We start from the raw sequence: 15,333 nt of genomic DNA, 5'->3' as shown, positions 1-15,333 counted from the left end.
TCCTTCCATAGCATGAAACAGCTGCCAGCATCCTCCCCTGCTGCAGCCAGCCTCTTCCACTGATCTCCTTACACTTCTCTGCTCCTAACTGGTCCTCTCAGCTCCTCTGGCTCCCCTCAGTCCTGCTCCTCCATTAACCAGACAAACTTAATTCATCCTCCAAAGACTTCCTCCCCGAGGAAGCCACCTGCTCCCTCCTGCGGGCACCACAGGGCCTCGAACACATCTCTGCTCTGGTGTGTACAGCACCGTACCAAAGTGCCCGGTCATGTCCATCCACTGCAACAGTCTCTAAGTTCCTCAAGTGCAGGGGGAGTGCCTGCTTATCACTGCACCCAGTGCCTTGGGAAGTTCTGGGGCATGTGGATGCATAAGAAACATTTGTTCAAAAAAAAATGAATGAAATGAATCTGCCACAAAATACACACTGAATAAATGTTTATGGAAAGAAGAAAGGAAGGAAGGAAAGAAATCCATCTCTATATCCTAGTGTCTAGGATAAATATATCTCTATATCCCTAGTGCAGGGAGTGAGTGAGTAATGGTCCTTGGTATTGCTAGAACCTAGTACAGTGCCTGGCTGATATGCAGGTATGTAGTGAATATGGGTCCCTAGTCCCAGGTGGTTTTCAGAATTCAGAGCTTTTCCGTTCGTAGGCAGATAATTCAGTACATATGCTGCATATTATGTGATATGTTCAGGGGTGGGGGGACGGGGCAGCACCCCAGCCCCCACATTAATATGCCCACAGAGAAACATATGGTGGGATAAAGTGAATGAACGTATAGCAACAATAAAGACCAATGGCTACGTATCGGTCTAGGTCAATTTTGGCTGCCATGTGAGTTACAAGAAACCTTTGGGTTGTCAGCGCAATTTGGATGTTGAGATTGTAGATAAGGGATTGCAGAACTCTGCTTAGTAAAGATCTACTAAATGAACGAATGAGGAAGATCTGTACCCCCAGAGATACCCCTGTGTGTGACCCAAGGAGGTTTGTGAAATTAATGGATCTTGGAGAGTCAGGCTCACTTACCAGGATTGAGTGTATCGACGGCAGGGCGAGGGACTTGTTGGAGCCCCCGAGGATCTCAGGAAACTCCTTCTGTGGAAAGAAGCAGGTGCCCCTTCTGTGAGCACAGCAGGTCATCAGAAGGGAAACTGGTCTCCCTGAGGGCCCAGGCACCCACCTTTCAGAGGGGAGGCTGGCAAGAGCAGGAACCCTTTCAGCCCCCAGGGGTCCATGTGTAAGGAGCAGCCTCAGTGGGTTGGTTGAGCAACGAAGTTTCTTCTCCTCTCATTTGATAAGAGGCAGCCATTCCCTGTCATACCTGCAGTCTTGTGGGAGCTGAGTGGCTGCCCTGTGGAAGGCCATGTTATGGACTGAGTGTGTCCCCTACCAAATTCCTATGTTTTTTTTTTTTTTTGCGGTACGCGGGCCTCTCACTGCTGTGGCCTCTCCCATTGCGGAGCACAGGCTCTGGACGCACAGGCTCAGCGGCCATGGCTCACGGGCCCAGCCGCTCCGCGGCATGTGGGATCTTCCCGGACCGGGGCATGAACCTGTGTCCCCTGCATCGGCAGGCGGACTCTCAACCACTGCGCCACCAGGTAAGCCCCCAAATTCCTATGTTGAACACCCAGAATGTGACTGTATATGGAGAGAGGGTCTTTAAAGAGGTCTTTAAGCTAAAATGAGGACGGTAGGGTAGGCCCTAATCCAGTCCAATTGATGTCCTTATAAGAAGAGGAAATTTGGACGTGCAGAGACTCCAGGGGTGCGCACGCATAGGAAAGACCTTGTGAGGACACAGCAAGAAGGCGGCCACCCGCAAGCCAAGGAGGGCGGCCTCAGAGGAAACCAAACCTGCTATCACCTTGATCTTGAACTTCTAGCCTCTAGAACATTGAGAAAATAAATTTCTGTCGTTTAAGCCACTAGTCTGTGTTATTTTGTTATGGTAGCCCTAGGAAACTAATACAGGCCACCACTTGGCTTCAACAGCAAGTTAAAAGAGAGGTTGAAAATCTCAAAACTGGTGGTTTATTTATTGCTCTCTTTCTAAAGACCTCTGTCATTAGAGTCTCAGAAGCCAGCAGTTGTCAGGGGCAGGCAGCTTAGTGAGGCTGCAGAGAGGATGGTTAAAACCACAGGGGCTGCTTGGTACAGAGTAAGAGCTACGAGCAATTGTTTTTAAAATGACCTTTCCCTAGCCAATATCACAGCTTAAAAACATGAGGGGGTAGAAGTAGTATTCACTTGTCAAATGAATTTCTCTGGTATATTTTCTGCTGAAAATCTTGGGGTAACGAGTCATGACAGATATTTAAACATATCTGTCTTCTCCCAGAGTCATTGAAATAATCCACAAGTACATTTTAACTACAAGAACCCTCTCTGTACGTTCAGGAGCTAGGATTCGTTTTTGGAGATTTCCTATGGTCTCAAACAACCAGCAATGGTCACACGGAATGACAGCACCCATGCAGCCTCTTGTGTATGCCGACCTGGGCACCAAGTTCTGGTCTCCCACTTGAGTAATTCCAATATCTAACATTTACTGAGCACTTAGACTATATGCCAGGCTATCTGACGTGTACCTGTGAGGTGGGTAATAACATTAGCCCTATTTCATAGATGAGGGAACAGAGGTTCAGAGAGGTTAGGGAGCTCCCTAAAGGTCACACAGCAGATAAACAGAGAACTCAGCATTTACAGGCAGAGCCTAAATACACAAAATCTATACACTGCTTTCTCCTATCTAGCTAAGAGTCACATTAGTCTCAGTTTCTTTAGCTGCAAAATGGGGATAATAATGCCTGTTTGCAAGTTGCACAGACAACATGCACTTGGCTTATGGAAGGCACTCAGTCACAGTGGTTATGGTGGCGTGGCTATTATCAGTAGCAGCTGCCTTCCTTTCTCTAGCACAGATCCAGAAAGCATTAAAAGACCTAACTTAAGCCACAGCCTGTGACTCAGTTGCCTCATTTACAACGAGGGAAAAAATCCCCAACCCTACTTACCCCGAAACATTGCTCTATGTGTCAAATTAATAATTACCAGAACATGCCTTTAACAGCTCAGTGAACTCAGGGTTCTGATTCTGATTCTAACGTGTCACTAACTAGCCTTGTAACTCGACAAACTTCTGTATTTCATAGCCGCACTTCCCCCAGCTTGCAAGGTAGAGGTTGGTCTGCAGAAATGAGCTTTGATATATTAAGAATTGAGCACTCTGCTCTTCTGAGGACAGACGAAAAGCTTATTTTGAATGGGGAGGGTCTTCTCAAACTACAGGGTCAAGAAATCATGGCTCCTACTCAGCATTCAGGCCTCAGCTCAAATGATCCCTCCTCAGAGAAGCCTTTCCTGACCCCTGCTTCCCTCCCTAAAGAAGCCTCCTCTTCCCAGTCTATGTCCTCCCTAGCACTTAGACTCTCTGAAACCATCCTTTCAATCTTCCATGTCACCTGTCTCTCCCCTTGAGAATGTAAGCTGGAAAAAAGCAGGAACCATGTGACTTGCTCACTGCCGAATGCTGGTTTTTTATGAGTGCAGGGCACACAGTAAATGCTTGGTTCATACTTGTTGAATGAATGAAACAATTCAATAATTTTGCAACTTGCACTGCCTTAGAGAGCGTTCTTGGAAATCAAATACCAGAACCAAGGCTGGACATGAGAGTGTAAAGGACTGAAGTTTTCTAAACCTGTATGAGTTTCACCTTTGAGGTCATAGCAGTGCTTATTTGAAACAATCATTCGTAATGTTTTGAACAAAGTTCAAATGGGTCCAATCCTCTCTTATTTTTTTGTAGAGTTGTTTCTTTAAACCTATACGAGGAGCAGGGTGGACACTTGCTATGGCTGCCCCCAATCCACAGTTCTCTTCCTTCAGAGAGAGGAAAGATGAGAAGTACACCCAAGCTGCGTACTTGGGTGATGGGTTCCAGCCCTCATAACTCTGGGTGAAATCTCTGGGAGTATCCAGTGTGAAGCAAACAGCTGCCTCACTGCTGAGGGAGCAGAAGGAGGCACAGCAGGAATTCTTACCATGGGCAGCAGGAAGCCACACTCGGGGTTATTGACTCCGATGATAGAAGGAACTGGCTTAAATGATTTTTGAGCCAATAGGTCTAAAGGGTCATGAGGAAAGAAAAAGCCATCAACCACTCGAGTGAAAGACTTGGTTTTCTGAAATAAGGAAGAAGAGAAAAATCGGCAGCTGTTTCTCTTCACGAAATCTGCTGTCCCCAAACCCTAGCCTAGCTGAGCCAACCCACTACAGCAAAGGGCATTAAGAAGGGAAAAATAAGCCACTCTTGGCCCATCCCAACACATCAGTGCTGCCTGGCCAGCTCTGCCATTCATTTAGGCAAAGGGGCTCACCTTTTCTGGGCCTTAATTTCCTCATCTGCTAAATAGGGATAATAATAGTAATAACCTAAGAAATATAATACCCCTGCACAACAGTTCTCAGAGCATGGCTCCTGGACCAGCAGCGTCAGCATCGCCTGGGAACTTGTTAGAAATGCAAATTCTCATGTCCCATCCCAGACCTGCTGAATACAAAACTCTGGGGGGTGCAGCCCAGCAAACAGCCCTCCAGGAGAGTCTGATGCATGCTCAAGTGTGGAACCACCGGCCAAATGCAATGGGCAGAGTGGTGAGGGGAGGGGATGGCTAGGGTAGTGTGGGTTGGTTGTGAGCATCTTCCTGAGGCATCTTACTCAGCCCTGGGCCTTGGATCTGGATGGATATTTCTTGGGTCTTAGGAAGCAACACCTGGCTCTATTCATGATTTCTTTTTAGGTCTCTGTTCTGGGACTGGGGGTAGAAGGGAGCACACAAGAGAGCTTTCACACTACACTGGGTCAAGAACTTATTACCCATTTCCTGGACCCTAGTAAAACTCACAGCAGATTCTCAATCCATGCCAAATAACTATCTAACAAATGTTAGAATCGAACAGGTAAGGACCTCATTCTCTCAAGGACTACCAGAGGGTCTCAAGATTGGAAGATTAGACATAAAAGATCATCCAGTCCAATGAATCATTCAGTGATTGAAATTTGTCAGCAGTCATGTAGACCCTGCTTGCATACCTACAGAGGTGGGTATCTCACTGCCTTCTAAAGGAGCCGGTCCTTTTTCAGACAGCTGAGTTTTTAGAAAGTTCTTGGTCATCTCAAGCCAAAATGGCTTCCCAGCTTCCAGCTCTTGATCTGGACTTTAGTTTCTAGTGGCCTGTGGAGCAAATGTGGTCTCTCTTCCCAGTGCGATGCCTTCAATGATATAGAGACAACCTTTGTATTTTGTTGGGTCTTATCCAAGCTAAGCAGCACCCTGGCTTGTCAATGTCCTTAAATTACCTATAAGGGTTCTATATGCCACATTGCTTTTTTACAGCCGTTATTATGAATCCCCAAATCCCATCTGTCCAAGTCCCAAATCAAAATAAATAAGAGAGTGGGAGGATTTGTCTACCACTCCATTCAAAGGGTAACACTGTCCCCAAACTCTCCCCTCCCTCTTCACCTGGTTGATGCTCAGCAACTCCTTGGAGGATTTTGCCCACAGGCACTGTGGCAGGGCCGCGGAGTCTGACACGTTGCAAGCACAAATATCTGCGACCATCTGCAACTATTTCCAGAGAAGGAACAGGTCAGCGCACAGGGCTGAAAGCCTCCAGGAAAATGAAAGTTGGAAAATGTCCTCAATCCAGCCCCAGGCTGGTGCTTTATATATGAAGTCCAGCCTGCTGCCTCTCCCCACCCCCATGTGTCCATAATGGAATGCACACATTGAGGACAGGTTGGCACTGCATCATCCTTACGCTCTTGCCTGACGCTCCTTGTCATCTTTAGCAATCACCAGAGCTGGATCGATCTCAGTTTATCAGCTCTGCTCCAGCCCCACCCCAGCCTGGAGCATCTGAACATGACCTGAGCATCCTTTTTCTATCTCTACACCAATTCCATTCATTCTTTGAGGCCCAAGTCCCATCTTTTCCAGGATATTCTTTTAGACCATTGCAGCCCCCATGAGCCCCTTCCGCTTCTAATCTCCTGTTATTCCAAGTGTCCTCACCTCCTCTACCCAGCTCTTTGCTAAACTCCTTCTTGCCCTGTCATTGGACTTCCCACATGTGTAGAACTTGTCCCTTGAGAGCGGTGGTCCTTACTCTTCTGGGAGTCATGGATGCTCTGAGAATCCAATGGAAGCTATAGACCTTCTCTCTGGAAAATGCACAAACATAGAGTCTCCATACAAATGTAGGAGTTCTAGGACCACCTCTCAAACTCTCCATGGATTCCAGGTTAAAAATCCTTGCCATAAAAAGATTATAGTCTTCTCAAGTTAGTATATGTCTTCTCCACTTATAAACCCATGGGTCTTAAAATAGAGCAGGGAAAACAATGAGCACTCAATATGTGTGTGGCGAATGCACAAACTAAAAAAAGCTTGATATATCATGTTACCAAAATCAATATTCCCTGTGTATTGAGGGTATTTTTTTTTAACCATATTATAACTCCATGTTCCCACTCTTGGTGTAAGTTGTTATTTTCTACAAGGTGTTTAAGAAAATGCACCACTAAAGTGAATAATACCCAGGAGATGGCTCCACAGTCCAGGGCTTAATTAATATTCATTGAATGAATCAGCTCATTCGTGAACTCATTCATTCAGCAAACATTTATAATCACCTAATGTACACCAGATATTATGCTGGGACATGAAAGATACAGAGACCTTGGTCTCTAGGTCCTCTTATCTGGTACAGCACTAAGACAAGATGATAGATGACAAATATCTAGGGCATATGCCTCACTTCCCCCCACAATCTCATGCCAGACAGCATTTATCAGTCACAGCATTATTTCACACTGAGCTGGAAACAACCTCAGAATCTTTCTTAACATAGTACTCTAGGTGGAATAGATTTAGTACAGGAGAAAAGCCGTACATAATACGGAGGACTGAATTATATATCACAAGCAAAGAGTAATGGATAAGATGTAAGAACTATTACACATATGCTTATACACACACACACATGCACACACACATACACACTCATGCACACCAGCAGTGGTGAATTGCGTACCTGGACCCATTTCCTATTGAACCAGCCCTTCCATGGAGCAACAAGGGTCACCTTAGGCCAACATCAGATCCTTTGGTCATGGTCAGTAAGGATAGCCAAGCACATGGTCTATGGACACCTGAGCACATTTCTCTCCTGACCAAGGAGAGGAAGCTGGAGAAGAGTTAACAATATACCTACATCATCATTCCTCTCGTAATCAGGGGCCTTCAGGTAAGGGATGATGGCCACCCCACTCTCCATGATGGCTCTGTGGAATAAGCCTTTGGCCATGGGGGACAGAATCTGGAGAGAGAACACAGGAGACCCAGGAAAAGTTATCCAGGGGGCTCCCCACCTATCACACACAAAACCCAGCCCTTCTTTAAAGAAAACTTCCCAGGAAGCCTTTTTAGAGCTCTAAACTTAGAGGGGAAAAAGTTCTGGTTTGGGGGTTTCAAGGACTAGCTGCGAAGGTTTGGGCAAGTTTTCTAACCTCTCCGAGCCCCAGGTTCCTCATGAACTTGGAGGTCAATCATTCTGCCATGGGAGTGCTAGCTCCTTCACGCCCCCGTCCTTGAAATGAGACTGAGCCCCTAACTCACGATGTATTTGTGAGGCTCGAGGGAGGCAATGTGTTTATAAGTGTTTGTTCAACATGAAAGCAGCCATTAGACGTGTATGACTCATTGTCCTCATTTTTGTCACCTCAAAAATGAGGTGACACCGAGGTTCCTTCAAGTCCCAAAGAGAAGAACTCACAAGGCTGGAAACACTTATAGCTCCTGCTGACTCGCCGAACATGGTCACGCAGTGTGGGTCCCCACCAAAGAACTCGATGTTCTCCTAGACCCAGGTCAGGGCAGCCACCTGGTCCATGAAGGCCCAGTTCCCCAGTGCGTGCTTGTCCCCTGTGCTGTGGACAAGAGGCAGGGTGAGAATGCTCAGTTGGCTGCTGTCTGCTTCTCACAGCCCAGGGAGTGGGTTGCAGAGGCCGTGGGCTGGTGTCAGGGCATCGCCACCTCAGCTGGAAAGGAGCTGAGAATCAGAGGCCTGGGGCAGCTGGGGAAACCAGGCTTAATTGTCACCCTCTGCTGGGATTTGGGTTTCTTTGAGAATCTGATGATAGCTCCACACCCCAGAAAAATGCACAGACGATCTTATATGTGCAATTCAGGGTAGTCATAGGCTCCCCTGAATCCATAGCTTCCAGAAAAGTCCTGCTCCTGAGAGGTGGTCTGCACCAGGAAGCAAGACCTCCCTGGGCACAGGGGTTCCAATGAATGACTAGGTGGATAATAACGATAATAACAGCAGCTGCTGCAGCATCGTGCACAATGCTGTCCCAGGGGCTTTACAGCTGATGCTCCTATAATCCTCCCACACTGAGAGGTAGGTGGTGCTGGTCTTTCTCCTTTATCCCTCTGGGTCCTCTCTTCACCCTTCTCCACGCTGTTCTCAAAAGACTGACCTTTGTGAACTGCGGCCAGTGGGAGACACCAGCGCGGGTTCAGGGTGGGATGCTGAGGGACTGGGAAGTTTATTCTGGCACCCCACGCCCCACCACCCTCTGCTGGGAAGTGGTTTGGGCAGTGGCTGCATTTCTCTGCAGCCACAGCTCACGTCACCCCCACGCCCATCAATGATATTTGCAAGCATGTTCTAAGGATACTGAAGGATTCATCGTTTCCTTCTCACAGACAGGAAGTGAGGCACAGAGAGGTTAAATCCCTTGCCCAGGAGCTAGAAAGTTGCAGATTTGGATCTATGCTCCTAACCATGTTCCATGCTGCTGCCCCTGCAGAATAGCCTGTTTCCCAGGATGAGTGGACAATTAATGGGGAAACAAGGGGAAAAACACAGAATCAAAGAAACGCCTAGACCAAAACATTTGTGTGGTACCCACCATGTATGAGAGTAACCCCGGGATCATAGTCTACTCCTCTGTCCTCCAGTCCCCCACACCACTCCTCCCCTTGGTTCCCTTCCTCTGTCCATGACCCCTGGGCTGGCCCTAACTCCGTCTTCTCTCTCCCACAGCCTCCGCATCTGGTCAGGAGCCACGTATGCCCTGCCAATTTTACCTCCATTCCATCATAGGCCCCACATTGGTCCCCATTCCTCCATTTCTGTTTATCCTGATTCATAATCTGGTCACTTATGATCTGGGTGACCTTGAGCGAGTCACTTAACTTGCTTTGCGTCAATGTTCTCATGTCTGAATGGGGCTAATAACGGTGCCTGCTTCACATGGTTGTTGTGAAGATTGACGGTGCAGGCACACAGCAAGTGCCATGTACATGTTAGCAATCCCTCCGGCCTGCTTCACCCCATGGCCTGCACCTATGCTGTACAGCAGCCTCCCTACTGGACTCCCCATCTGAAGGCCAGGCGCCCCTAGCCCAGCCTGCGCTCTGCTCTGGAGTGACCTTCCTATTATACTGCTCTGCAGGGCACTCCTGGGTCCCTCCTTCTTTAAAAATATTTTTTAAAATTTATTTATTTATTTATTTTTGGCTGTGTTGGGTCTTCATTGCTGCGCACGGGCTTTCTCTAGTTGCAGCAAGTGGGGGCTACTCTTCGCTGTGGTGCACGGGCTTCTCATTGCGGTGGCTTCTCTTGTTGCAGAGCACGGGCTCTAAGCATGTAGGCTTCAGTAGTTGCAGCACATGGGCTCAGCAGTTGTGGCGCACGGGCTTAGTTGCTCCGCGACATGTGGGATCTTCCCGGACCAGGGCTCGAACCCATCTCCCCTGCAATGGCAGGCGGATTCTTAACCACTGTGCCACCAGGGAAGTCGTTTGTCCCTCCTTCTTTATCCAATAAAAACCAGTCGCCGTGCACAGCCTAATATTCAAGGTCTTTCCCAATCAGGCCTGTCCCTACCTTTTCACATCCATCTCCGGTTACATCCTCACCTACCTGTCTACTAGAACCCAGACATTATAAGGAATTTTTGGAAAACTTTCTGTCGAAGGAATCTTAGGCAGAATCCCAATGTACAGGCCTGCTAAAAGTGTAATCAGGGCACCCCTCTCAGGCCTTCTTGCCTCCACCACAGCCCCATAGCCACCTCCCCATGCTATGTGTGCAAAGCCCAGTTTGCAAATATTGCTCCAGGCCCAGATGCTGCTACATTTCTTTCCAGCTTCCCAGCCTTTGCTCAGACAGCTCCTTTTGCCAAGTGTGCTTTCTCCCAACCCCTCCTCCCCAAACCCAACCTCATCTTTAAGGTGCAATTCAAATTCCACCTCTCTCAGGAAGCCTTGCTGGTTTCTGGCAGCTCCCTCTGTTTCTACAGCTCCGTCACCTCTCACCCTCAGAGCATTACTCATGTCCTGCCTGGTAGGGTATTTGTGTCCCTGTGTTATCTCCCCCATGACACAGAGCCTCTCGAGGGTAGGATTCACACTGGACTCCTTGCCACCTTCCCTGTAGTTTCTGACCATGGCCTCTCACTACTCCTTTGGCTCACACTGCATCCTGGCCAGGGCTTAGGTTCTGCCATGTTCTAAGTAGGATAATGAAAGTGGCCAAGAGCCCCAGCTCTATTCTGTGACCTCTGGGAAGTTGCTTCACCTCTCTGTGCCTCTATTTTTCAACTGTAAAATGGGAATAACAACAGTATGTTTCTCATAGAATTATTCTGAGGGTGAGCTATAATGGATGCATAGCAAGTGCACAACACCATGCCTGGCTCATGGTGAGCACCTGAAACATGTTCTATGTTACTGGGGGAAAGGAAGCCATGCAATGGTGTGATTACTCTCACCTTCAGGTGAGCGCCTGAGGAGCCTTGATGTGGGCCCTATGGCAGAGGCTACAAACTGCTCACACACCCTGTTTCCTCACCTTCTAGGGCACACATCCCCCTTGCAGTTGGATGTGGCTATTATGACTGAGTTCTACCAGTTGTATGTGAACACAGTGATAATCGCCACCTCCAGGCTGGCCCAGAAAGACCATCCTCTTCATGCTCTTTCTCCATCTGCTGTCCAAGTACAGCAGATCCAAGAGGATCTGGGGCCCTTGAGGAGGGCAGAGCCACAAGATGGAAGGAGCCTGGGTCCCTGATTGACCACACAGAAGAACATCTGTCAGTCAGAAACATTTGATTGGATTTTAGTTGAGTAAGAAGGAGATTTTTATTGTTTTAAGCCACTAAGACTTGGGGGTTTACATGTTATAGCCGCTAAAATTACCTAACTAATTTGGGCCAAATTTGTTCAATGTCATTAAAGGCTCATTTCTCCTTAGGTTGCTGGGCACTGAACCCCCTGTGGCTGCTATCCAGCTGCCCCTTGGGGATCAGGGGTGTCAATCACTTGGGGAGACTCACTTGAAGAAGCCGAATATTCCTAGCCGGTACTGGATAGCCACAACAAGCACGTCCTCGTAGGAAGCCAGGGCAGACCCATCGAAGATGCATGCTGAGCCAGTCTCGAAGGCACCCCCAGGGAGCCACACCATGACCTAAGGAGGGGAGAGGAACTCTCCAGTCAGCCCACCAGGCACCCATATCCCCTCCCCATGCATGTTGGGACAGTTTTTCTTTAGGGAAATATGAATGTCTCACTTTCTTTTCCAAACAGCATCAGAGGTTTTTGTCTTTTGAAGAAGGCCCAGGATTAAGCATGTGGCTTCTGGCATACGAGTACCTGGGTTTGATTCCCAGCTCTGCCACTGACTAGCTGTGTGACTTTGAGCAGCTTCCTTAACCTCTCTGAGGTTTGTTTTTCTCATCTGTAAGATGTGAAGAATGAAAGTATCTCGTTTATGAGGTTATCATTAGGTTTAAATAAAATTCTTCATCCAAAGTCCATAGAACAATGTTGGTATATTTCAAGTTCTCAGAAAATGTTAACTAAATGTCTTTGAACTTGTTGACCCACAGGAGGATGGAAATCACTGTAAGCCATATATGAGAGGAAAAGCTGCTTTTCTAAGACTTTTCCCTACTTACAGAGAAAAGAGAAGAGAGGAGGGAAAAATGGGAAGAGAAGTATGGAAGCTTTACTATACTGATTAGAAAAACTGGGACCAGGAAACATCAAACATTCAAATGGTATTATCACAATTTATATACTTAATAATAAATCCCTCCCCTTCTATTTTTTAAGGTCATATTAGTGACTACAACTCTTGGGGCAGGAAAAGAGAAGAAAGCCACGGAGGAAAAAGGAGAGCTGGACAAAGCATTGGCTTTGACACCCGGATCTGCCACCTACTGTGTATATAACAGGGACCAAGTCACTTATGCCCTTCCTGTGCCTCAGCTTCTTCATCTGTAGAATAGGTCCAATAATCCTCACCCACTGGGTTATTGTGGGGGTTAGATGAGATAATGAACTGTGCCTGGCACATAGTCAGCCCTCAGTAGGTGTTGCTGTTACGATACAATAGAGCGAGTCTCCATTGCAGTGGCAAGGGGAGAGAGGGTGATAGAGGTTGTGGTTCAAAATTAGATGGTAGAATTACCTTCTCCACTCACTTGTACAGTGATCTTTCACATTCTTAAGTGAAATATTTCACATTCTTACCTGACTTTCTTCATTGAAAACAGAAAATTTGAAAAAGGCATTTCTCCTCTTTAAAAGAGGATTTCCCAAGCTGAAAAATCAGAGTCCTCTGAAACAGAGTCTTTTCTACATGTTTACAGACCATTAAATACCCAACAGAGGGGAAAAACAAAACAAAATCAAAATCAAAGATCAAGTCACTGCCAATAAGGAAGCAATCAGAAAAGGAGATAAAGTAAATCTGTCATTAGAATGATTTTTTAAGAAAGTTATTGACATGTCAAGTGATTGCATTTCCCTTTTACCCAGTGGGGGCCTAGATCTGATTCCAGACATCCTGCCACTCCGCCTGGGTCCCAGGCCCAGAACCTGCCTACTGGAGCCCCCAGCAAGGCAGGCCTCCTTACGGGGAACTTGGAGCCAGCGTCCGCATGGGCCGGTGCATAGATGTTAAGGTACAGGCAGTCTTCCGACACGCTGAGTTTGGGATAATGCACCTTGAGAATGTGTTGATCTGAGAACAGCCACTCTGAGTTCTGGAGGCACCTTGAAAAAGGGAAGGAGAAACCCCCAGAGTTGCTGTCAGCAAACTTCCCTGGGAGGGACCAGTTCTTGTGACACACATCAGATTTACCTTTTACCATCAATGACCAGCTTAGAGCCTGACAGAGCAAGTCTTTAATAAATGTTAAGTTTAAAATTATGAATGTGCTTTTCTATCTAATTTGATAGTTAAAGGGGAGTTTTACTCAAATGTGGCCTGGAATAATCCAAACCCAGAAGAAATATTTGAAGTGATATTGGTTGAAAAACTGATGAAAAACATCAACCCACTTATCTAAGAATCCCAACATATCCAAAACAGGATAAACACATGCACAAAAATTACACCTTAGCACATCACAATCAATTGCTAAAAACCAAAGCTTAAAAAAAATCTTGCCAGCAGCCAAAGAATAAAATACATATTGGATTCCAGAGGAAAACAATAAGAATGATGGCTAGTTTCATTAGAAAGAATGGAAGGCAAAAGATAACAAAACGATGAAAAAAAAAGCATTGTCACTGTAAAATTCTTTACATAGGGAAAATATCCTTCAAGAATGAAGAAGAAATAAGTACATATTCAGGAGAGAATACGCTACTGGCAGACCCACACTGCAAGAAGGACTAAAGAATGTTCTTCAGGAGATATGGAGTGACATCAGAGAAAACGGACTAGGGAATTCCAAGGGCCCATCCCTCAACAAAAAACATATATAGCAAATTCTATGTAACACAGAAGAATGCACATTCTTCTCAAGTGCCCATGGCACATTCTCCAAGGTATACCATTTGTTAGGCCACAAAACAAGTCTCAATAAAATAAAAAGGTTTGAAGTCATACAAAGTATCTTCTCCTACCACGATGGAATGAACGTAGAAATCAATAACAAAAGGAAATTCAGAAAATTCACAAATATGTGAAATCTAAACAAGACACTCTTAAACAACCAATAGGTCAAAGAAGAAATCACAAGGGAATTAAAAAATACTTTGAGACGAATGAAACCAAAGTACAACATACCACAACTTATGGGGTGCGGGGTGCAGTGAAAGCAGTTTTCAGAGGGAAATTTATACCTATAAATGCCTACATCGAAAAAGAAGAAAGATCCAAAATAGATCATTTAATATTCCACTTTAAGGGACTAGAAAAAGAAGAGCAAACTAAATCTAAAGCAGAAGGAAGAAAGTAACAAATATTAGGGTGGAGATAAACAAAATAGAGAATAGAAAAGCAATAAAGAGAATCCATGAAACCAAAAGCGAGTTGTTTGAAAAGACCAAGCAAATTGAAAAATAATAAACAAAACAAACAAGAAAAACCTTTTCCTAGACTAATCAAGACAAAAAGAGAAAAGACTCAAAATACTAAAATTGGTAATGAAAGTGGAAACATTACTACCAACCTTACAGTATATTATTCAGGCTGAAATAAAATGATAAATCAAATATAATGCAAATGTATTATGGAGTTCTAAGATGTACAAAAGTAAAAGATGTGACAAAATAGCACAAATGGGGGAGGTAAAGATAATTATGTTATATTAAGTTTCTTATACAGTGTAGTTAAAAAACTCAAGAGCAGAGACCAAATAAATAAATAAATAAATAAGAATCATAGAAAATACTCAATTAATCTAAAAGAAAATAGGAAAGGGGAAACCACAAAAACAGCAAAAGAACTGATGGGAAAAAAAAAAACAAAAATCAATAGTCAGATGATAGACTTTAGCCTACCCATATTAGTAAACATGTTTAATGAAAACAGACTAAGCACTGCAATTTAAGACTGATTTTCAGTACATTCAGTACAGTAGATTTCAAGATGAGAAATATCACCAGAGATAAAGAATACCATTTTTTATAGTGGCTGAAAAAAAAATACAGTGATCAGAAAGATATAAAAATCCTAATTGTGTATGTACCTAACAACAGAGGCTCAAGATACATAAAGAAAAAATTGAACTAAAGAAAGAAATGGAAAATGTTACAATCATAATTAGAAGTTTTAACACAGCTCTATCTATATAATTAATAAAATAATCAGAAAAAATCAGTAAAGATATAGATTTGAACAACAGTATTAAGCAATTTGACCTAATTGACATATATTAGATGGACAACCACAGATTATTATTTTCAGGTGCACATGGAACATTTACCAACATAGACCA

At 45.1% G+C, this 15,333-nt stretch overlaps 1 protein-coding gene across 1 annotated transcript in view; it reads right to left on the bottom strand.

Annotated features, from left to right (window-relative positions):
- Positions 1-14,757, bottom strand: part of CES5A (carboxylesterase 5A) — a 34,401-nt gene extending 19,644 nt beyond the window's left edge. The window contains 7 exon segments of the mRNA XM_089902475.1: positions 1,038-1,106; positions 4,058-4,198; positions 5,543-5,647; positions 7,296-7,400; positions 7,857-8,010; positions 11,434-11,567; positions 13,021-14,757. Of these exon segments, the coding sequence (XP_089758601.1) occupies positions 1,038-1,106; positions 4,058-4,198; positions 5,543-5,647; positions 7,296-7,400; positions 7,857-8,010; positions 11,434-11,567; positions 13,021-13,257 (945 nt within the window). The 5' untranslated portion in view covers positions 13,258-14,757.
- Positions 14,758-15,333: the final 576 nt, after the last annotated feature.

This window comes from Delphinapterus leucas, chromosome 20, assembly GCF_059928025.1.
Source record: "Delphinapterus leucas isolate spDelLeu-1000000601 "Yukka" chromosome 20, BTC_Dleu_Yukka2, whole genome shotgun sequence".
Classification (NCBI taxonomy): domain Eukaryota; kingdom Metazoa; phylum Chordata; class Mammalia; order Artiodactyla; family Monodontidae; genus Delphinapterus; species Delphinapterus leucas.
Note: the sequence above shows the minus strand (reverse complement) of the source record. Positions and strands in the feature narration are given on the sequence as shown.